Raw genomic sequence first — 25281 nt, forward strand, 5'->3', positions numbered from 1 at the left:
GGTGAATCTGATTTATTTTGAATGGGAATTGGTTTATTATCGTCACATGTACTGAGATATGTGAATGGCTTGTCAGTTGCTCGTACAGATGAATTGACACTCCAGTAGAACAAGGTAAAACAATGACAACTCAGAATAAAGTGTAACCAGCACAGAGAAAGTGAAGTGCAGGTAAACAATACGGTACAAGATCAGAACGAGGTGGATTGTGAGGTCAGGAACCCATCTTACCTTCCTAGGAAACTGTTCAAAGAGGAAGTTCAGGAGGCTGAAGACACGCACAAAACCAGCTTCTTCCCCTCCACCATCAGATTTCTGAATGGACAATCATCCCATGAACACAACCTCAATATTTTTTTCTTTTATTGCTCTCTTTTTGAACTATTTGTTTATTATAATTTATCATGTTATTATATATTGCAAAGTACTGCTGCCACAAAACACAGCATCTATGGAAAAGAGTACAGTTGACGTTTCAGGTTGGGACCCTTCATCGGAACTGGAGAAAAAAAGAATCTCTTTTTGGTGAAGGGTCTTGGCCCAAAACATCGACTGTACTCTTTTCCACAGATTCTGCCTGGCCTGCTGCGTTCCTCCAGCATTTTGTGTGTGATGCTTGGATTCCCAGCATTTGCAGATTTTCTCTTGTTTGTGTCAGCAAGGCTAAAAGAAGGCATGAAATTGCTCTAGCTAGCAGGCAAGATGAAGGAGAATCCTAAGGAATTCCTTGGGTATTTTAAGAGCAAAAGGATTGCAAGGGACAAAATTGGTCCTCTGGAAGGTCAGAATGGCAATTCATGTGTGAGCCAAAACAGATGGGGAAGATCTTAAATACATTCTTTGCATCTGTATTGACTCAGGAGACAGACACAGAGTCTATGGAAGTGAGGCAAGGAAGCATCAACTTCATGAACCCTGTACAGATTACAGAGGAGGGGTGTTTGCTACCCTGAAGCTAATCAGGGTGGATAAATCCCCAGAGCCTGACAAGGTTTTCCTGCAGACCCTATGGGAGGCAGGGCACTAGCAGAGATATTATATTATCCTTAGCCACAGGAGAGGAACCAGCAGACTGGAGGATAGCCAATGTTGTTCCACTGTATAAAAAAGACTCTAAACAGAAACCTGGGAATTATAGGCTGCTGTGTCTAACGTCAGATGTGGCAAAGTTGTTAGAAGGTATTCCAAGGACTCAGATATGTAAGTATTTAGATAGACATGGATTGATTAAGGATAGTCAGCATGGCTTTGTGTGTGGTAGGTCATGTCTAACCAATTGTCACGTACCCCGTGACGGGTTAAAGAACCAGCAGAAATGGAAAACACTTTGGAGTCCAGTATTGCTATTAACTAATGGTATTTATTAGCAACTACGCAATAGTAATATAAAATCAGGTTAGCAATGATTATATATGTATATAAATATACAAACGTATAAGTAAGTGTGGAAATATATGAAAACCAAGCTTCTTCAAGTCTAGGGGTAAATTGATAGTCTTACGATGATGAGTAAAGTCCAGTTCAGTTCGTGGTTTTGAGTTGAGTAGTCATGGAGAGAGAGAGAGGGAGAGATTTGAGTCTTCAGGTGAACTGACGCCGTCGATCTTCCCGTTGTCCTCTGAAGTCCTTTAGAAGTCACCGACTGTGACCACAACAAAGGGGACCGTTCTTCTGTGGTGGACTTATCAACCCAAGCAAGGGTTGGAAACATGAGTAACTCCCCAACGGTCACACCCTTTTCACACTGTAAGAGCCACTGATCGATCCGCCTGATCGATCCTCCAAAATCCACCTTTTCTGTGGGCACAACAAAGCTCATTCAGTGTCCAAGACCATGTGTCTCCAGGTCTAACAGCTGACCTTCTATTTATCTCACTGTGCTGAACACCAGCTGTCCATCAAGCAGCTCCTCCCTTCTCTCTCTGTAAGAACATGGATGCTGCTAGTGTCCTTGCAAAAGTGTAAACATGCTACCGAAAAACCATAACACCATCTCAAAGCTGTCTTTGCCCCCCCCCTCTCCCTCTCTCTCTCTCTCTCTCTCTCTCTCTCTCTCTCTCTCTCTCTCTCTCTCTCTCTCTCTCTCTCTCTCTCTCTCTCTCTCTCTCTCTCTCCTCTCTCCTCTCTCCCTCTCTCCCTCTCCCTCTCCCTCTCCCTCTCCCTCTCCTCTCCCTCTCCCTCTCCCTCTCCCTCTCCCTCTCCCTCTCCCTCTCTCTCCCCCTCTCCCTCTCTCTCCCCCTCTCCCTCTCCCTCTCCCTCTCCCTTTCTCTTTCCTAAAGCACAGTTCATAGGGGTAATTCAGGACCCTATCACACAATCTTATAGAGTTTTTCGAGTAAGTTATCAGGAAGGTATTTGAAGGCAAGTCAGTGGATGTTGTCTACAGGACTTTAGCAAGAAATTTGGACAAGAAGGTTCAGTTGCTTAGCATTCAGGATGAGGTAGTAAATTGGATTAGACATTTTCTTTGTGGGGGGAAGCCAGAGAGTGGAAGTCAATGGTTGTCTCTGACTGGAGACCTGAGACGAGAGGAGTGCCACAGGGATCGGTGCTGGGTCTGTTATTGCTTGTCATCTATGTCAATGATCCGGATCAGCAAATTTCCCAATAATACCAGGATTAGGAGCGTAGTGGACAGAGAGGAAAGCTAACATGGCTTGCTAAGGGATCTGCATCAGCTAGAAAACTGGGCTGAAACATGGCAGATGGAATTTAATGTAGACAAGTGTGAGGATTTGCCCTTTGCTGGGATCAACCAGGGTAGGCCTTACACCATTGACAGTAGAGAACTGAGGAGTGTTGTAGAACAAAAGGATCTGGGAATACAGGTACATAATTCATTGAAAGTCATCACAGGTAGATGGGGACATAAAGAAAGCTCTTGGCACATTGGTTTTCATAAATCAATGTACTGAGTACAGGAGATGGGATGTTATGTTGAAGTTATATAAGACATCGGTGAGGCCTACCTACAGGAAAGATGTAAACAAGATGGAAAGAAAAAGTGCTGAGAAAATTTACAAGTATGTTGCCGGGATTTGAGGACCTGAGTTATGAAGAAAGATTGTATAGGTTAGGACTGTATTCTATAGAACGTAGAAAACTGAGAGGCGGTTTGATAGAGGTATACGAAATTATAGCAACACACGCACAAAATGCTGGAGGAACTCAACAGGCCAGGTAGCATCTATAGGAAAATAAAAGTACAGTCAATGTTTTGGGCTTACTGTACTTTTCCCATAGATGCTGCCTGGCCTGTTGAGTTCCTCCAGCATTTTGTGTGTTGCTCAGGTTTCCAGCATCTGCAAATTTTCTCTTCTTTGTGATTTGATTACAAAATTATAGATAGGATAAATGCAAGTGGCTTTTTCCACTGAGTTTCGGTGGGACTACAACTAGAGGTCATGGGTTAAGGGTGAAAGATGAAAAGTTTAAGGGGAACAAGAGTGGAAACATCTTCACGCAGAGGATTGTGAGAGTGTGGAATGAGCTGCCAGCACAAGTGGTCCCTGTGAGCTCGATTTCAACATTTACGAGCTTTGTGTAGGTACATGGATAGTAGGCCTATGGAGGGGCTTTGGTCCCGGTGCAGGGTGAAGGGCCTTTTCTCTGTGCTGTACTTCTCTAGGACTCAATCTGTCAGTCATATTGAACCTGATTGTGATTCTGTAGTCTTATAACAGCGGGGCAGATTTTGTCCTTGAGCCCGATGGTATGTGATATTAGGCTTTTTTATCTTTTGCCCGAGCGGACAAGCGAGAATGTCTGAGGTGGGTGGGGCTTTTTGATTATTCTGGCTGCTTTACTGAAACAGTGAGAAGTGTAGTCAGAGTCAAGAGAGGGGAGACAGGCTTCCAGGATGTTCTGAGCGGTGTCCACAACTGCAGTCATGGGCAGAGCAATTACCGTACCAAGCCAGAAGATTCGACTTCTGCTGATTCTCTGAGGAATTCCAGTCATGAGGTCATGGACATTTGGTGCCTCATGCTGTCTGCTGTTGTTCCTTGCTTTTACAGGCCCAGGTGCAGGTGGTTCACGAGAAGCTTGACAACGTGTATGCAATGTTTCAGCAACGCCAGGCATCCCTGAAGAAACTGGCAGTCAGGCACGTCCGACCAGTCCAGCCCGTGGCCCCCCGTCCTGATGCGGTGAAAAGCCTGCTGTTTTCCTCAAAGCAAGGTACTGGCGTAGTTGGGTTAAACGTGGGCAAGCAGCACTGTGGCAAGAAGCTGTTTATTCCCCTGGGTAGATACTACCTGACTAGCTGAGTTGCTGCAGCAGAGTGCAGGATGGCTTAAACTCTTCCCCTCTTAGTTATACCACAGGTTCATGAGAATGATCCCAGGAAAGAAATGGTTACTATATAGGCAGCATTTAGTGGCTCTGGACCTGTATTCACTGGAGTTTAATAGGGGATCTCAGAAAGCTATTGAATATTAGAAGGCCTAAATAGAGTGGATGTGGAGAGGATGTTTCCTAAAGTTAGAGACTCTGGGATCAGAGGGCACAGCCTCAGAGCAGAGGGACGTCCATTTAGAACAGCGGTGAAGAGGAACTTCACCAGAGGGTACTGAATCTGTGGAATTCATTGCCGCAGACAGCTGTGGCGGTCAAGTCATTGCGTATATTTAAAGTGAAGGCCCTTGATTAAACAGGGTGTCAAAGGTCAAAAATTGGTTGGAAAAGAACACTGGCAAGTCTGACGGTGAGCAGCAATGGCTGGAATTTCAGGAAACAATTCAGAAAGCACAGGATGTATATATCCCAAAGAGGAAGAAGTATTCTAAAGGCAAGATGGCACAACTGTGCCTGATAAGAGAAGTCAAAGCCAACATAAAAGCTAAAGAGAGGACATATAATAGAGTAAATATTAGTGGGAAATTAGAGGATTGGGGAGCTTTTAAATACCAACAGAAGGCAACTTAAAAGTCATTAAGGTAAAGATGAAATAGTATTAAGCTAGCCAATAATATTAAAGAAAACACCAGAAGTTTCTTTAGAAACATAAAGTGTAAAAGAGAGATGAGAGTGGATATCAGACTGCTGGAAAACGATGCAGGAGAGGGACAAAGAAATGACAAATGAAATGAATAAATATTTTGCATCAGTCTTTACTGTGGAAGATACTAGCAGTATGGTGGAAATTTGAGAGAGTCAGCAGTCAGAAGGTATGAAGTTGCCATTACTAAGGAAAAGGTTCTTAGGAAAAGTTTGAAGGTAGATAAGTCAGATGATGTACACCCTAGGGTTCTGAAAGAAGTGGCTGAAGAGATTGTGGAGTAATTAGTAAGGATCTGTCAAGAATCACTAGATTCTAGGATGTTTTGGAAGGTTCTAAGATTCTAAGATGTCATTCCACTCATCAGGAAGGGAGAGAGGCAGAAAAAGGAAATTATAAACCAGTTAGTCTGATCCCAAAGGTTGGACAGATGTTGGAGTCGATTGTTATGGATGTGGTTTGGGGGTATTTGGAGGCACGTGATAAAGTTAGCTGTAGTCAACATGGTTTCCTCAAAGGAAAATCTTGCCTGTCAAATCGGCTGGAATTCTTTGAAGAAATAACTAGCAGGATAAACAAAGGAAAATCGATGGATGTTGTGTACTTGGATTTTCAGAAGTCCTTTGACAGGGTGCCACTTGAGGCTGCTTTATAAGTTAAAGCCCATGGTATTATGAGAAAAGTTCTAGCATGGATAAAGCAGTGGAAAAGGGCAGAAATAAAGCAGCCTTTTCTGGTTGGCTACCGGTGACTAGTGGTTTTCCACAGGAGTCTGTGTTGGGATCGCTTCTTTTTACGTTATATGTCAATGACTTGGATAACAGAATTGATTGCTTTGTAATCAAGTTTTTAGATGATACAAGGATAGCTGGGGGGCGAGTAGTTTTGAGAAAGCAGAGAGGCTACAGAAGGACAGACAGATTAGGAGAATGGATAAATAAATAGCAGATGGAATACAGTGTTGGGAAGTGAGTGTTCATGCACTTTGGTAGAAGAAATAAAAGGGTAGACTATTTTCTAAGTGAGGAGAAAATTCAAAAATATGAGGTGCAAAGGGACTTGGGAGTCCTTGTGCAGGATTCACTAAAGGTTAACTTGCAGCTTGAGCCATTGATTAGGAAGGCAAATGTGATGTTGGCATTCGTTTCAGGAGGACTAGAATATAAAAGCAAGGATGTAATGTTGAAGCTTTGTAAAGCACTGGTGAGTCCTCACTTGGAGTATTGTGAGCACTTTTGGGTCCCTTATCTCAGAAAGGATGTGCTGAAGCTGGAGAGGGTTCAAAGGAGGTTCATGAAAATTATTCCAGGATTGAATGACTTGTCATATGAAGACCGTTTGATATCTCTGGGCCTATATTCACTGGAATTCAGAAGAATGAAGGGTGACCTCTTTGAAACCTATCGAATGGTGAAAGGCCTTGATAGAGTGGATGTGGAGAGGATGTTTCCTCTAGAGGGAGAGTCTAGGACCAAAAGAGACAGCCTCGGAATGGAGTGGTGTACTTTTAGAATAGAGATAAGGAGGAATTTCTTTAGCCAGAGAGTGGTGAATCTGTGGAATTCATTGCCACAAGGAGCTGTGGAGGCCAAGTCTTCATGTATACTTAAGGCCGAGGTTGATAGATTCTTGATTGGTCAGGACATGAAGGGATACGGGGAGAAGGCTGAAGATGGAGGCTGAGGGGGAAATGTATTAGCAAAGCAGATCCTGTGGGTCAAATGGCCTAATTCTGGTCCTACATTTTTTTTTTATTTTATTTTTATTTGGATAAGGAATTCACAAATATCATGTACTTTTTTCACACATATAACATTTTCCATTTTTTTATATGTATTACGGGAAGAAAGCAGGAGAAGGGGGGTGAGAGGGATATTAAAGCAGCCATGATGGAATGGCAGAGCCGACATGATATGCCAAATGGTCTAATTTTGCTCCTGTGCCTTATGGTTTAAACAGTTCCTTCATGCCAACAGTTTGACTCACTGTTGTTAACGTTATAATTTAACCCATTGAATGAATAGCCCACTTCCTTACAGGTAGATCATACAAGCTTGCCTCGTATTACCAAAGGAGGTGGGGCACAGATTGACTGATAGAGTTGAGATACAGATCGAATCAAGTGGAGGGTCAGAATCAGGTTTATTACCACTGATATTTGCCGTGAAATTTGTTATTTTCTGGCAACAGCAGAGTTGGAACATAAGTGTTACAATGACTTACAAAAATCTGTAAGTAATACAAAAGAGGAACAGAGAGGTTTATTCTTCTTCATGGATGCTGCCTGACCTACTGAGGTCCTCCAGCACTTTGTGTGTGTGAATTTCCAGCATCTGAAGGATCTTTTGGTTTAGCAACTGTTCAGAAACCTGATGGCAGAGGGAAAGAGGCTAGTCCTATATTACTGAGTGTGGCTGTTTGTGCTCCCGTACCTGGTCGCTGCTGGGAATATTGAGAAGGGGGCAGATGGAGACAGTGCTCAGGAATGGATGTGGCATCACATCTTGGAGATCTTGTTGGTGGTGAGGGCTGCACCCTGACTGTGATGCAACTGGCGGAGTTTGCAACCTCCTCCTATTCCAGCCTGAGTTACGCAATGCCAATGGTGGCATGCTCACAGTGGGTTCGCCTGTTGCAGTTGCCTGGGGCTGAGACATGGAGCTCTCTTTCATACGGCCTTGGTGAGTGCACTGAAATCTGTGATGGGTTGGGGTCTGATCCCTCCTGTCGGTGCTGCCCTCCGGTGTTTACTCGGTGCTGCCCTCCGGTGTTTACTCGATACTGCCCTCCGGTGTTTACTCAATACCGCCCTCCGGTGTTTACTCGATACCGCCCTCCAGTGTTTACTCAATACTGCCCTCCGGTGTTTACTCGATACTGCCCTCCGGTGTTTACTCAATACCGCCCTCCGGTGTTTACTCGATACCGCCCTCCAGTGTTTACTCAATACTGCCCTCCAGTGTTTACTCAATACTGCCCTCCGGTGTTTACTCGGTGCTGCCCTCCAATGCTTACTCGATACTGCCCTCCGGTGTTTACTCAGTGCTGCCCTCGGGTGATTACTCAATACTGCCCTCCAGTGTTTACTCAATACTGCTCTCCAGTGTTTACGCGGTGCTGCCCTCCGATGTTTACTCGGTGCTGCCCTCCGGTGTTTACTCGGTGCTGCTCTCCAGTGTTTACTCAATACTGCCCTCCAGTGTTTACTCAATACTGCTCTCCGGTGTCCGCTCTGTGCTGCCGTATGGAGTCCGTTTGTTGCTGCCCTCCTGCATTCAATCCACTATGTATTTTTTCCTTTGCGACTATATGTTTTTTCTGCTGTTTGTGCTATGTGCAGTGTGCTGTGTGCTGTTGGTAATGTACTTTGCATCTTGGCTCCAGAAGAACATTGTTTCATTTGGCTCTATTCAATGATAATTGAACTTGAACTTGATGAAGTCATTAGAACAGCCATGGGTCACGTTTTCCGTCCGGCTCTGGCTGTGAGTAACATGAGTAAGTATAACAGTGGACAGACCATATGCAATAACAGTTCCCATTCCCATTCTAACATGTCGGTCCATAGTCTCCTCTACTGCCACGATACAGCCACTCTCTTGTTGGAGGATCGGCATCTTGTCTTCCATCTGTGTAACCTCCAACCTGATAGCACGAGCATCGATTTCTCCAATTTACGGTAATTTCCCCCTCCCCTTCCCTCTTCTTTATGTCTGTGCTCTGCCCTCTTAACTGTTCTCCTCACCTGCCTATCACCACCCCCGGCACCCCACCTCCTTCCGCTTCTCCTATGGTCCAATCTACTCTCCTATTAGATGCCTTCTTCTCCAGCCCTTTGCCTTGTCCACCTTTCACCTCCCCTTCCCCTTCTCCCACCTTCTTACTCCAGTGTTTTCCACCTTCCCTTCCAGTCCTGATGAAGGGTCTTGGCTCGAAATGTTGACTGTTTATTCTCCACCCCCATAGATGCTGCCCGACCCCCCCAGTTCCTTCAGCACTTTGTGTGTGTGTTGCTAAGAATGTTCTTGGTCTGTTGGTGAGAAACAAAACTCTAAGAACAGAAAATATTGACAGGCGAAATTAATACAAATATTTCATTCACTGAGATTGGTATTTTGAATCATTCCTTGAATAACTTTCTTCACGGAGCACTCAGTCTGGCCCGAAGACCATAAGGCACAGGAGCAGAATTAGGCCATTCAGCCTATTAAGACTGCTCTGCCTTTTCATAATGGCTGATCCATTTCCCTCTCAACCCCAGTCTCCTACCTTCTCTCTGTAACTTTTCATGCCCTGACTAATCAAGAAACTATTAACCTCCACCATAAATACATCCAATGATCTGGCCTCCACAGCCACCTGTTGCAACAAATTCCACAGATTCACTTCCCTCTAGCTAAAGAAGTTCCTCTTTACTTGGTTGTAAATGGATGTCCCACTACTCTGAGACCATGTCCTGTGCTCCTAGACTTCCCCACCATAGGAAACATTCTCTCCACGTCCACCCTATCTAGGCCTTTCAGCATTGCATTAGTTTCAATGAAATCTCCACACTAAACTCCAGCGAGTAAAGGCTCAGGACCATTAATCACTCCTCATACGATAAACCTTTCGTATCCAGAATCATTCTTGTGAACCTCCTCTGAACCCTCTCCAATGTTAGCACATCCTTTCTTAAATAAACTGCTCACAATACTCCAAGTGAGACCTCACCAGTGCTTTATAAAGCCTCAACATTGCATCCTTCATTTTATATTCTAGTCCTTTTGAAATGAATGCTAACATTACATTTGCTTTCCTCACCACTGACTTAACCTGTAAATTAACCGTTAGGGAATCCTGCGCAAGGACTCCCAAGTCCCTTTGCACCTCAGATTTTAAGATTTTCTCTCCACTTAGAAAACAGTCTCCACTTTTATTCCTTTTATCAGAGTGCATGACCATACACTTCCTGACACTGCCATTTCTTTGCCCCTTCTTCTAATCTGTCTTAAGTCATTCTGCAGACTTCCTGCTTCCTCAAAACTACCTGCCCCTACACCTATCTTTGCATCATTCACAAACTTTGCCACAAAAGCATTAATTCTGTCATCCAAAGCATTAACGAAAAGGTAAAAAGAAGCACTCCCGACACAGACCAATGTGAAACATCACGTCACCAGCAGCCAACGAGAAAAGGCTCCCTTTATTCTCACTCTTTGCCTCCTGCCAATCAGCCAGTGCTCTATCCATGCTGTGTATCTTTCCTGTTATACCACGCTCTTATCTTGTTAAGCAGCCTCATGTGTGGCAGTTTGTCAAATGCCTTCTGAACATCCAAGTACTCCACTGTTATACTGATACCTCTGACTTTAGCTTCTCCCTCTCAAATTGCAGGGTGAATTCTATCATATTATGATCATTGTTTCCTAAGGGTTCTATTACCTTAAGCTCTCTAATCATATCCGATTCATTACATAACACCTGATCCAGAATTGCTGATCCCGTAGTGAGCTCAACCACAAGCTGCTCCAAATTCCACAAATTCCCTCCTTGTGATCCATCATCAGTTTGATTTTCCAAATCTACCTGCATATTGAAATGCTCCTGGCTAACGAAACATTGCCTTTTTTGATGTGCTTTTTTCTATCTCCCACTGTACACATCTTGGCTACTGTACAGAGGCCTGTGCCTAATTCCCATCAGTGTCTTTTTATCTTTGAAGTGTCTTAACAAGGATTTCCGCAAGGACTCTACACCTTCTGATCCTATGTCACCTCTTCCTAAAGATTTGATTTCACTTTTTACCACAGTGACACTCCTCCCCCTTTGCCTGCCTGCCTATCCTTTCGATTGATTGTGTATCCTTGGATATTGAGCTTCCAACTACAATCATCTTTCAGCAATGATGCCATGATACGCACAAAGTCATACCTGCCGATCTCTGACTGTTCTACATCTACCTTATTTTGCACACTGCGTGCATTCAACTACAACACTTTCAATCCTGATGAAGGGCCTCAGTCCGAAACATCAACTGTTTATTCTTTTCTATAGACGCTGCCCGGCCTGCAGAGTTCCTCCTGCATTTTATGTGTGTTGCGAAGAATTCTAAAGACGGGATGACACAACTGTGGCTGACAAGGGAAGTCAAAGTCAACATAAAAGCAAATGAGAGGACATATAATAGAGTAAAAATTAGTGGGAAGTTACAGTATTGGGAATTCTTAAAATATCAGTGGAAGGCAACTGTAAAAGCCATGGAGAGTGTGGGGAAGATAACATATGAAAGTTTGCTAGCCAATAATATCAAAATGTTACCAAAAGCTTTTTCAGATATATAGAGTAAAAGAGAGGTGAGAGTAGATATTGGATTGCTGGAAAATGATGCTGAAGAGATAATAACAGGGTACAAGGAAATGGCAGATGAACTGATTAAGTATTTTTCATCAGTCTTCACTGAGGAAGATATTAGTAGTATGCCAGAAGTTCGAGAATGTCAAGGGGCAAAAGTAAGTGCAGTTACTATTACTAGGAAGATGGTGCTTGGGAAACTGAAAGGGCTGAAGGTGGGTAAGTCACCTGGACTTAATGGACTTACACCCCCAAGGTCATAAAAGAGGTAGCTAAAGAGATTGTGGAGGCATTAGTCATGCTTTTTCAAGAATCAATAGATTCTGGCATGGTTGTCAGAGGAATGGAAAATTGCAAATGTCACTCCACTCTTCAAAAAGGGAGGGAGAAGAAAGGAATTTATAGGCCAGTTAGCCTGATTTCAGTGGTTGGGAACATGTTGCAGTTGATTGTTGAGGATGAGATCTAAGGGTACTTGAATGAACATGTCACAATAGGCCAAATTCAGCATGGTTTCCTTCAGGGAAAATCTTGCCTGACAAATATACTGGAATTTTTTGAAGAAATAACAAGCAGGATAGACAAAAGAGAATCATTGAATGTTGTGTAGTTGGATGTTCAGAAGTCTTTGACAAGGCATTGCACATGAGGCTGCTAAACAAGATAAGACCATAAGATATTGGAGCAGAATTAGGCCATTTGGTCCATTGAGTCTGCTCCACCATTTCACCATGGCTGATTCAATTTTCCAATCTGCCCTGACCAATCAAGAATCTATTAAGCTCTCCCTTAAGTCTACATAAAGACTTGGCTTCCACAGCTGCTTGTGGCAAAGAATTCCACAGATTCAACACTTTCTGGTGAAAGAAATTCCTCCTCATCTCCGTTCTAAAAGGACATCCCTCTATTCTGAGGGTGTGTCCTCTGGTCTTAGACTCTCCCACCATAGGAAATATCCTCTCCACGTTCACTCTATCCAGCCCTTTCACCATTCGATAGGTTTCAGTCAAGTCAAGCAGCATCTTAGAAGCACAGAAAACCTACAGCACGATACAACCCCTTCAGCCCACCGGTCCCCCTCACTCTTCTGAATTCTAGTAAGTACAGGTCCAGAGCCATCAAATACTCTTCATATGATGAGCCGTTCATTCCTGGAATAATTTTCATGAAGCTCCTTTGAACCCTCTCCAGTTTCAGCACATCCTTTCTAAGAGTCCAGGTTATTAAAGGAAAGATACTAGCATAGATAGAGGTTTAGCTGATTGGCAGGAGGCAAAGAGTGGAAATGAAGGAGGCCTTTTCTGGTTGGCTGCCAGAGATTAGTGGTGTTCCACAGGGGTCTGTGCTGGGATCAATTCTTTTTGTGTGATATGTCAATGACTTGGATGATGGAAGTGATGGTTTTGTGGACAGGTTTGTAGATGATATGAAGCTAGGTGGAGGGGCAGGTAGTTTTGAAGAGGCAAAGAGGCTGCAGAAGGACCAGACAGATTAGAAGAATGGGCAAAGAAATGACAGATGACGTACACTTTCGGGAAGTGTATTGTCAAGCACTTTGGTAGGAATAAATGCATAGACTATTTTCCAAATGGGGAGAAAATTCAAAAATTCAAGTTGCAAAGAGATTTGCAGGTTTCCCTGAAGGTTAATTTGCAGGTTAAATCACTGGTAAGGAAGGCAAATGTGATGTTTGCAGTCATTTCAAGAGGACTAGAATATCAAAGCTAGGGTTACCGTGTGAGGAAAGTCTGGCAGCTCTTGGGCTGTATTCCCTGGAGTTCAGGAGAATGAGGGGGGATCTCATAGAAACATTCCGAATGTTAAAAGGCCTGAACAGATTAGATATGACAAAGTTACTTCCCATGGTAGGAGATTTTAGGACAAGGGGGCATGACTTCAGGATTGAAGCACGTCCATTTAGCACAGAGATGCGGAGAAATTACTTTAGTCATAGGGTGGAAAATCTGTGGAATTTGTTGCCATGAGCAGCTGTGGAGGTCAAGTCATTGGTTGTACTTAAGGCAGAGATAGACAGGTTGTTGATTAGCCAGGGCATCAAAGGGTATGGAGAGAAGACAGAGGAGTGGAGATGACTGAAAGAATTGGATCAGCCGATGATTGAATGGTGGAGCAGACTCGATGGGCTGAATGGCCTACTTCTCCTATATCTTATGGTCTTATGGTCTTATCAAAGCGAGGATGTACTGTTGAGACTTTATAAAGCATAGATGGGGCCTCAGGGAGTATTGTGAGTAGTTTTGCATGCCTTATCTCAGGAAGGATGTGTTGGAATCTGCAGTCTACACTCTACAATTCTACATTCTCCATAGACGCTGCCTGATATGCTGAGTTCCTCCAGCATTTTGTGTGTGTTGCTCTGGATTTCCAGCAGCTGTAGAATCTCTTTTGTTTGGGCTGAACACAGTAACAGTGGTGTCACTGATACCGTCTGTGAAATATGAACCTACTCCAAGTAGCTCAAGTTTAAAGTGCCACCGATTATTTACCTCAATCAACATCCATAATTAATCAGTGAAGACATTCTTTCTCTTCATATTCCCAGACTGAGTTTGATTTCTGGTTTATTGTTTCAGTCTGATTTATGTGGATATATAAGTTCATTCTTATTTCATTGGAGAATGATCACAAGAATGATCCTAAGGTTGAAAGGGTTAACCTATGTGTTTGATGGACCTGGACCTGTACTCACTGGTTTAGCAGAGTGAGGGGGAGAACTCATTGAAACCTATTGAATATTGAATGGTCTAGGTGGAATGGATATGGAGAGGATGTTTCCTGTAGTGGGAGAGTCTCGGACCTTAGAGAACAGTCTCAGAATAGAGGAATTCCATTTAGAACAGAGATGAGGAGTAATTTCTTTAGCCAGAGGGTGGTGAATATATGGAATTAATTACCATACAGCTGTGGAGGTCGTTATTGGGTATATTGAAAACGAAAATTGATAAGTTCTTGTTTAATCAGGACATCAAAGGTTAGAGGCAGAAGAATGAGGTTGTGAGGGAAAGTTATCAACCATGATGAATGGCAGAACAGACTTGATGGGCCAAATGGCCTAATTCTGCTCCTATGTTCTATGGTCTTATGATATTTCAAATAAATTTAGTTGCAATTTTTGTTGCAAAATGTTTCTGCTCCACCACCTCACAACCCAAAACTGATTGCTGGTTCTATTAACTAGCTATTGCAGAAGGATTTAGACAGATTGGCGAATGGGTAAAGGAGTGGCAGATGGAATACAGTGTTGGGAATTTTATTGTCATACACTTTAGTAGAAGGAATAGAGGTGTAGACTATTTTCTAAACAGAGAGCAAATTCCCTAAAGGTTAACTTGCAGGTTGAGTTGGTGGTGAGGAAGGTGAATGCAATGATAGCATTCATTTTGAGAGGTCTAGATTATAAGACCAAGGGTGTAATGCTGAGGCTTTATAAGGCATTGGTTAGACAGCATTTGCAGAATTGTGAGCAGTTTGGGCTCTACATCTAAGAAAGGATGTGCTGGCATTGGAGAAGTTCCAGAGGAGGTTTATGAGAATGATTTCTGAAATGAAATGGTTATCATCTGAGGAGCATTTGATGGCTTTGGGCCTGCACTCGCTGGAGATTAAAAGAATGAGGGGGGGATCCTTTGGTGAGGACAGGTCATGGGTCAAGTGCTCAAGGAAGTGACCAAGCACATTGATGGAGGTAGAGCAATGAATGGGGAACATTGGATTTTTGAAAAGGTGCTTGATAAGTTTCCCCGATGCAGGCTCATTTAGAAAGTCAGGAGGCATGGGGTGCAGGAAAGCTTGACTGTGTGGGTTCAGAATTGGCTTGTCCACAGAAGGCAGAAGGTGGCAGTAGATGGTTCGATTTCTGCCTGGAGGTTGGTGACCAGTGGTGTTCTGCAGGGGTCTGTTCTGGGACCCCTCCCCTTTGTGATATTTTTATCATTAATTTGGATGAAGAGGTGGAAGGATGGGTTAGCAAGTTTGCAGATGACATGAAGGTTGATGGTACTGTGTATAGTGTGGAAGGTTGTCTTGGGTTACAAAAGGTCATTGACTGGGTTGAGAAGTGGCAGATAGTATTCAATTTGGATTGTTTTCCCGGGAATGGAAGAGGCTGAGGGTGGACTTGATAATGAAAAGCATAGATAGAACAGACAGAATTTTTCTCACTGGGTAGAAATGTTCAATACTGGAGGGCTTAGCTTGGAGATGAGTTCAAAGGCCCTGAGATTCATTTTCTTGTGGGCATACACAGTAAATCCAAAGAAACACAATAGAATCAATGAAAGACCGTACTCCACAAAACGGACAAACAACCAATGTGCAATAGATGACAAACTGTGCAAACAGAATAGAGAAAATAATAAATAAATAAACAATAAATATCAAGGACATGAGATGGAGAGTCCTTGAAAGTGGGTCCATGGGTTCTATGAACATTTCAGTGATGGGATGAGTGAAGTTATCCCTCTGGTTTAAGAGCCTGATGGTTTAGGGGTAACAACTGTTCCTGAACCTGGTGGTGTGGGTCCTAAGGCTCCTGTACTTTCTTCCGTGGCCTGCTTGGATTACTTGTGGCTCCAAGAGGGGAGATGCCTGGGGTGATTTTGTTTACAGAGATGCTGGTTGCCTGGAGTGTACTGACTGCGATTGTGGTGGAAGCAGATACAATAGAGATGTTTAAGAATTCTTTAGATAAGAACATGGATGTGCAGAGAATGGACGCATGTGGACATTGTGCAGGCAGAAGGGGTTAGTGTAATTTGGCACCATGGTCAGCATGGACAACGCAGGCCAAAGATCCTGTTCTATGTTGTAAACATGGGAATGGAGTTTGGAAATAATGTGGTCTGGGGGATATGTGGTGTTATTTCTGTGTAATGGTTACCCCATTCACCAAGTATCTGAATGGGATTGGTTTAAAACCAGGCAGAAGCATTTCTTGACATCAAGTGATAGGAAAAGGACATAATCTCGGCCGTGGACGGTCCCAGGTCCAGCTGCAAAAGGATGCTAGTAACGCCATCCTGTAACAACCAAGAGCTGCAGAAATACCAATAAAAACCCTGAAAAGAGGACTCTGGTGAGCTGATGTTGGTGACTTATGCCCAGGTAGGGGTGATAGGTTTAGGATGAAAAAGAGAGGGACTCAAACAGGGATTTATTCGGACATTTTTGTTACTTCCACAACCTAAGGACCTCATTGTCATAGAAGCCTTTCCCAAAAGCTCTTTTCTAGAAAGTGCTACAGAACTATTAAAACAAAACTTCACACCATCTTAAAGGTTTCTTCCATGAGGCCAGGATCTCCCAACCGTTTTTATGCCATGGACCCTACCATTAAGAGTGGGGTTGATGAACACCAGGTTGGGAGCCCCTGCCCGGGGAGTTATCTGATCAACCATTCTAGTTAGCTTCAGCCACCCACCTCTACTGCACTGTAATGACTTTAAAGCACTGTTTATCATTTTGTTCACAATGTAAATACATGCTGGTATTTATGCACATTTTATTCTATAGCTATACTTCTAACTTTATTTTTATATAACTTTTTATTCTTTGTAGTTGTATTGTTGCATGTTGTGCCAGCACACCGCAGCAAATTCCTCATGAATGTGATGTATACGGCGAATAAAGCTGATCCTTGATATTTTAGCATTGACACAGGCCCTTTGGCCCAACTCGTCAGTATAGACTACGGTGCCTACCTCAGTGAGTCCACCTTGCAGAGTGGCCAGGTCGCGTAGTCGTTAGTGTAACACTATGACAGCTTCAGTGATCAGGGTTCAATGCCCACCACTGTCTGGAGAGAGTTTGAATTGTACGTTCTCCCTGTCACTGTAGAGGTTTCCTCCGGTGCTCTGCTTTCCCCTACACTCCAAAGACATATGGTTAGTTGGTTAATTGATTACGTGAGTGTAATTGAGCAACGCGGACTCATTAGGCTAGAGTCCAAGGATGTACAGGTTAGTGGGTTAATTAATTACATCAGTGTAATTGGGCAGCGCAGGCTCGGGATAGAGTCCAAGGATGTACAGGTTAATTGATTACATGAGTGTAATTGGGTGATGGGCGCTCGTTGGGCTGGAAGGGCCTGTTACGTACCCCGTACCTGGGTTGCCAAACCAGCAGAAATGGATCACTCAGTTGGAGTCTGGATTACTAGAACTAAGAAAGTTTTATTAAAGAAACAAGCAACACAGTACTCTAATCAAAAGGATAATGAATGCAACAGTTCAGCAATGATAAACATACATGTACACAGAATTCAGATAACAGGATCAATCAAGCTCTATCGTTGTCTAGGGGTAAATGACCAGTTTCAAAGTGACGCAAGGTTCAGTTCAGTTTAGTTCAGTTCAGTTCGCAGTAATCGCTGCCGTGGGAGACGGACAGTGTGGGGGAAGGAGGGAGAGAGCAAAACGAATGAATATTCAAGGCTTCCACACAGACCTTCGCAGTCAGCTTTCGAGCGAGTCCTTTGTGATGTCATCTGAGGTCACCGACCGTGACCCCTCCGTTTCCAGATACGATCGTTTCCCTGCGGTGAACCTGGCACCCAGGCAAGGGTGGACACACACCAGGTTCCCGCCGATCGTGCCTTTCCACCCTGAGCGTCTATGGCTTGTCCCGCGACTAGCCGTCCAAAACTTCCCACCGACTTGTGAGAGGCACACCGCTTCCAGGGTCTCGTTACCTTGGGGTGTCGTGGGTGTCCTGCCTTAGCGAACCTGTCCCTTTTTATCCCCCTGCTGGGGTATCGCCTGTCCATCACTTCAAACAGTTCAGGGTTCAAAGGGGGAGCCGCTTTTGACAGCTCTCCTTCCTTCATTAACATCTCCATATGCTGCTCCATTGTTTTCCTTATCTCTCTCTCTCCTGAGGACAGGTGGCAGACCAACTGCTGATCCCACTGGTGCTAGCACAGGACAGCTAAATCTTAATCTATGTGTATTCTTGTCACACTATGCTCAAAATAAAAAGTAAATTCATCTGTAGGTGGGAGATTAGATGGTGAAACATCGACGATATGGGAAAGGAGGAGACTGGGAGGCGATGGGAAGGTGAGCGGGGGAACTTCACATGAACTTTTCAAATGCATATGTTTATTTTGAAGGAATGGATTCCAGTTCCAGTTTGAGATTCCCATTTGACTTATCGTTGTATGGGAAAAAGAGTTCCAGAAAACCACAGAGCACTAGGAAGGTAAAGATGAACATTTATTTGTTACATGTACATCAAAACATTGAAACGTGCAGTGAAATGTGTTGTTTGTGTCAAATTTGGGTGCCACTGTCATGTAGCAGTTAGCGTGACTCAGGGCACTGGAGTTTGGAGTTCAATAAGAAGTGTTTATGTCCCCCCCCTGCCCCCACACACACCCCGTGTGTGTGCATGAGTTTCCTCCGGGTGCTCTGGTTTCTTCCCACAGTCCAAAGACGTACCAGTTAATAGGTTAACTGGTCATTGTAAATTGTCCTGTGATTAGGGTACGGTTAAATCAATGAGTTGCTGCCACTGTTTGCTCTAAGCTACGTGGGTGTGCGGCCACGCAGTAATCAAAATGCTCCCACGCTCGTAGCCTTTGTTGCAATGCAGCTGGGACCAAGACAGGTGAGGCAAAATTTACGAAGCATGAAAGAATTTCTTTATTTCATTATGCCCTTCAATTGATATATAAAATCAGAAGTATGTCATTTTTCAATTTCATTTCAAATATTCACAGTATGCATATTACAAAACAAAATCTAAAATGCTGCTCAGTTTTCAGGCCATGTAAAACTTTCCTGCTCAGAGCAATGATTGGTACTCGCAGCTGTAAAAATCATTAGAGGGAACATTGGTTGCCGGGCTTATTGGGCCGGAAGGGTCAGTTCAATCTGTATCTCTCAACAGATAAAATAAATCTAATCAGTGAAGTATGTGCTGGGGCAGCCTGTCAGTGTCGCTATGCTTCAGCATCAATGAGCATGTCCAAAACTTACTAACCCCAACTGTACGTCTCTGGACTGTAGCAGCAACAATGGTTGTACCTATCTTAATACCACATTATGAGTGGTATAGAATCGAATAGTTGATGGGAAGTAGGTGTCATTGAACCTGGCGGTGGGGACTTCCCAAGTTTCTGTACCTCCTGCCTGATAGGAGCTGTAAGAAGATGACATGGCTCAGATAGTGGGGATCTTTGATGATGGACGTTGCCTTCTTGAGGCATGACCTCCTGTAGATACTAGTCTTGTAGATGCTACTGCATTCCACCAGAGAAGGCAGAAGGGGTAAAGAAGGAGATCAAAGCCATCCAAATGAAAATCATCACAAGTCATTAAGATCTTTTATTCCAAAAGTTATAAGAGCAGAATTAGGACATTTAGCCCATCGAGTTTGCTCTGCCGTTCCATAATGGCTGATTTATTATCTCTCTCAACCCATTCTCCCGCCTTCTCCCGATAACTTTTGACATCCTTTCTAATCGAGAACCTATCGAGCTCCACTTTAAATGTACCCAATGACTTGGCCTCCACAGCCACCTGTGGCAATGAATTCCACAGATTTAGCACCCTCTGGCTAAAGAAATTCCTCCTCATCTCTGTTCAAAAGGGACGTGCTGGTATTGTGAGGCTCTGCCCTCTGGTCCTGGACTCACCCTCTCCCCACATCCACCTTGTCCGGGCCTTTCAATATTCGATAGGTTTCAATGAGAACCCCCTCTAATTTCTAAACTCTGGTGAGTAGAGACCCAGAGCCATCAATCACTCCTCATGTCCTTGCATTCCCCGAATCATTCTTGTGAACCTCCTCTGGATCCTCTGCAATGCCAATTCCCAGCAGAGCTGAAGATTTTATCTCACTGGGAGAGACAGTCTTTTCCTTTCACCATCACTCAACGCTTTTCTGCAAGAACCTTTATGTGTAACTTATTTTTACAAGCACCACTGAACAAGTATGAACTGGCTTCACGAGAATCGTAGAAAGTAGAAGCTACGGCTAAATTATTTATCCTCTAATAACGGATGGCTGAGCCTGGGTGCTCGTGTGTGCCCAAGTCACTGCAAGTGGAGATGGTATTATGAGTATGTGTAACTCACACCAGACTCCACACTGCAGGTCAGTGTGTCTTGTTTATCACAGTGGTCTGTCTCACTGACTGGAACCCAACACAAGGCAACGCAGATCATTGGCCTGATGCTCATTTCCTCGTATCTGGCTTCTGTAGCAGATCACCTGGCAATGAATCACAGAGTTGTTATGGCAGATAAGACCACTCAGGCCATCGAGTCTACTAGTTCATTTTGATTGGTGATTGGTGCTGCCTGGCCTGCAGAGTTCCTCCAGCATTTTGTGTGTGTTACTTGGAATTCCAGCATCAGCAGATTTTCTCTTGTTTGAGATTGGTAACTGTTTTTTTTTTCCACTCGTACTAAAGTTCAGTGAAAAACCATCCAGACATACACTGTGGCCACTTCATTATGTCAGCTCAGCAATGCAAATATCTAATCAGCCAATCACGTGGCAGCAACTCAGTGCAAATATCTAATCAGCCAATCACGTGGCAGCAACAGTGCAAATATCTAATCAGCCAATCACGTGGCAGCAACAGTGCAAATATCTAATCAGCCAATCACGTGGCAGCAGTGCAAATATCTAATCAGCCAATCATGTGGCAGCAACTCAGTGCAAAAATCTAATCAGCCAATCATGTGGCAGCAACTCAGTGCAAAAAATCTAATCAGCCAATCATGTGGCAGCAACTCAGTGCAAATATCTAATCAGCCAATCACATGGCAGCAGTGCAAATATCTAATCAGCCAATCACGTGGCAGCAACTCAATGTAGAGATCATCAAGAGGTCAGTTTTGTTGTTCAGACCAAACATCAGAACGGGAGAGAAATGTGATCTAAGTGATTTGACCCTGAAATGATTATTGGTGCCAGATGGGGTGGTTTGAGTCTCAGAAACCGCTGATTTCCTTGAATTTTCACACACAATAGTCTCTAGGATTTACGGAGAATGGTGACAGAAACCAAAACTATCCAGTGAGCAGCAGTTCTGCGGGGTGAAAATGCCTTGTTAATGACAGAGGTCAGATGAGAATGACCAGACTGGCTCTAGCTGACAGGAAGGCGACAGTAACTCAAATAACCATGTGTTACAACAGTGGTGTGCAGAAGAGCATCTCTGAAAGCACAGTATGTTGAACTTTGAGGTAGATGGGCTACAGCAGCAGAAGGCCATGAACATACAGTCTATGACCACTTTATTCGTTACTGGGGGTACCTAATAAAGTGACCACTGAGTATAAATATATTGAGCCACTCAAGAGGAAAAAGAGAATTTGAATGCAGAATATAATGTTACAGTTATAGAGAAAGTGCAGTGCAGGGTCACAGATAAGTTTGCAGGGCTTGATGAGCTAGACTGAGAGATCCTGTTTGTACAAGAAGACCTTTCAAGAGTTTCATAACAGTGGGACAATGAGCCTAGTGGTACATGCTTTCAAGTTCCTGTACCTTCGTCCCGATAGGAGAGGGTAGATTGGATTACTCTAAGTAATTTTCTGGCAGTGGGATGCTTGGTAAGTGGGAGGCCTTCAAAAGAGAAATATTGAGAGTACAGAATGTGTATGTTCTTGGTAGAATAAAAAGCAAGGCTAGCAGGTTCATAGAACTTGGATTTGACAGATATTGAAGGTCTGGTTAAGAAGAAAAAGGGAGGCCCATATCAGTTATAGGCAAGTTGAGGCACTTGATGAGGATAGGAAATTCATGAGGATCCTTGGAATTGGTATGGAAGTCACGGGTGCAAAATCTGGAGATAATTGCATGGAAGCCTCTGGGAGAGGCAGCAAAGAGCTAATAAATTATAAAATGCAATCCCTAATCTCAGAAAATCGTAAAATTCTTACATATGAAGAGGTAATTACTGTGGTCAGATCTTTTTGAATATGATTTGGAGAATGTGTTTAATTAAGTTGAAAATTTATGTATGATGTGTGGCGTTTTTGGACAGGGAGTTTTTCTCAAAGATATCTCATTGAGTTTGTATGGTCAGCGGGAATTTGATATTAGAGGAATGAACCTCTGGAGTTGTTCTATTGTTTTGGCTCAAGAGGGATAATAAATCAGGCACGATGGAATAAAAGAACAGTCTTGATGTGCTGAATGGTCTTATGGTCTTTCCCAAACAGTGCTGTTTTTTTTTTTTTTTGCCCAATACTGGGGGTTGCAGCTCAGTTTCAGTGAATGTCCCACATGGGAACAGAGAGCACAGAACATAGACCAGTACAGCACACGAACAGGCCCTTCAGCTCATAGTGTAGTGCTGAACCAATTAAACTAGTAATCAAATGTCTAGCTAACTAATCCCCTCTGCCTACACAATGTCCATATCCCTCCATTTTCCTCACTTCCATGTGCCTATCTAAACATCTCTTAAAAGTCCCTAATGTATCTGCCTCTCCCATCACCCCGGACAGCACATTCCAGGCACCCACCACTCTCCGTGTAAAAAAACTTGCCCCTCACTTCTCCTTTGAAATTACGCCCTCACCTTAAATTCATTACAAGCGAGTTTGAATGGGGAGGGCACCTACAGAGTTGTATTGACAGTCACCTCTGTTTGCTCCTCAAATAATAGTCATAGAATCATAGAAACAGGCTCTCCATCTCACCTGGTCCATGCCAAACAGTTATTCTGCCTCATCCCATCGACCTGCACTTGGACCATAGCCTCCATAGCCCTCCCATCCATATATTTATTCTTATAGACATCCGTTAGTCTCGTGAGACCATGGATTTGCGCCTTAGATGGTTTCCAGGGCACAGGCCTGGGCAAGGTTGTATGGAAGACCAGCAGTTGCCCATGCTGCAAGTCTCCCCTCTCCATGCCACCGATGTTGTCCAAGGGAAGGGCACGAGGGCCAATACAGCTTGACACTGGTGTTGTCGCGGAGCAATGTGTGGTTAAGTGCCTTGCTCAATGACACAACATGCTGCCTCAGCTGAGGCTCAAACTAGCAACCTTCAGATCACTAGACCGATACCTTAACCACTTGGCCACGTGCCAACACACACACACACACACACACACACACACACACACACACACACACACACACACACACACACACACATACATATATATATATATATATTTATTCAAACTTCTTTTAAATGTTGAAATTAAACCTGCATCCATCACTTCTGCTGGAAGCTCATTCCACATTCTCACGACCCTCTGACTGAAGAAGTTCTTCCTCAGGTTCCCCTTAAACATTTCACCTTTTTCATCCTTAACCCATGACCTCCAGTTCTCACCTCACCCAACCTCAGTGGAAAAAACAGTTTGCATTTACCTTATCTATACCCTTCACAATTGTGTATACTGTACCTCTATCAAACCTCCCCTCATTCTCCTATGGTCCAGGGAATTAAGTCCGAACCAATTCAATCTTTCCCTGTATCTCAGGTCCTCAAGTCCCAGCAACATCCTTGTAAATTTTCTCTGTTCTCTTTCAATCTTATTTACATCTTTTCTGTAAGTAGGTGACTAGAACTGTACACAACACTCCAAATTAGGCCTCACCGATGTCTCATTACAACTTCAACATAACATCCCATCTCCTGTACTCAGTACTTTGATTTATGAAGGATAACGAGCCAAAAGGTTTCCTTACAAACCTATCTACCTGTGACGCCACTTTCAAGGAGTTATAGATCCCCGGATGCCTTTGTTCATCTCTGAGAGATTGACACTAACCCTAGCAATATGTGATGCTATAAGAAATGTTTTGCTCTGGACTGTGCCTGAGATCAGATCTCTCTCTTCCTCTCCCGGTTACAGATTGAGGTCATGCATGAAGTCAGCCAAACAAGAAATCCTATGCACTCCATAAACCACGAAAGTGAAGGCAGCTTGGCAATCCTGAAGGGGTAAGTGTCTGGAAAAGTTGGAAAGTTTTGACGAGGGTTTGATGTAACCTGTGCAGTTTACTTAGCAGTCTAAGTGGATGAGTATTTTATAGAAATAGCACTCACGCTTGGATCTGTTCAGGTCAGTGGTACACGGGAACACGAGATATCACGAACACAGAGAACTGAACTAGTAGATATAGAAGTACGTAGTGTGTGCGCGTGCATGTGTGTTTATGTAAGTGAGGAAACTTTGCGTGTTAATTTGGAGAGACGGGGAGCCACCAGTTGCGAAGGGTAGTCACCGATGGTTCGGGACGCCCGAGTAGGGGCGTGTATACTCGTTCGGGGAGCTGCATTTCAGCGTATACGTTTGCAAGTGTGAGGTAAAGGAACACAGCAGGCATCATGAGTTCGGGTGCTGAAAAGTGGCAGATTGCGGAATACATACTCTGCGGTTTTAAGTACTGGTATCCATCTTTTATATTCTGCGTAGGGTGGGAATTAGTGTGGAGGTATTTCAGGGAGAGGTATATCTGTTGGGATGTCACCTATTGAGGTCAGGCAGCGTCAGGTCGAGAACCCTGATGATCCAAGCCAGCCCTTGACCAGAGTGAAAATCTATCCCTATTTCACTCTGCCCCCTCCACCAGCTGCCTATCACCTCCCTCATGGTTCCACCTCCTTCTACTACCCATTGTGTTTTCCCCTATCCCTCCTTCACCTTTCCTGCCTATCACCTCCCTGCTTCCCCTCTCCCACCCCTTTATCTTTCCCCTTACTGGTTTTTCACCTGGAACCTGCCAGCCTTCTCCTTCCCACCCTCCCCCCACCTTCTTTATAGGGCCTTTGCCCCTTCCCTCTTCAGTCCTGACGAAGGGTTCCAGCCCGAAACGTTGACTGATCGTTTCCATGGATGCTGCCAGACCTGCTGAGTTCCTCCAGCATGTTGTGAGTGAGGATTCTTCAATGCTGTTAGTGTAATTGTTTTGTTTGACCGGTCAGAGTTGTTAGCCCTGAGCTGAACC

General features: G+C 43.9%; 1 protein-coding gene across 1 annotated transcript in view; it reads left to right on the forward strand.

Annotated features, from left to right (window-relative positions):
* The window catches only part of mcf2a (MCF.2 cell line derived transforming sequence a), a 182952-nt gene that overhangs the window by 120336 nt on the left and 37335 nt on the right, over positions 1 to 25281 (forward strand). Inside the window, exons 12-14 of the mRNA XM_072269779.1 lie at positions 4017 to 4179; positions 18462 to 18550; positions 24186 to 24274. Coding sequence (XP_072125880.1) covers positions 4017 to 4179; positions 18462 to 18550; positions 24186 to 24274 — 341 coding nt within the window. The remainder of the gene's footprint in view (positions 1 to 4016; positions 4180 to 18461; positions 18551 to 24185; positions 24275 to 25281) is intronic.

Source organism: Mobula birostris, chromosome 10, assembly GCF_030028105.1.
Source record: "Mobula birostris isolate sMobBir1 chromosome 10, sMobBir1.hap1, whole genome shotgun sequence".
NCBI classification, from domain to species: Eukaryota; Metazoa; Chordata; class Chondrichthyes; order Myliobatiformes; family Myliobatidae; genus Mobula; species Mobula birostris.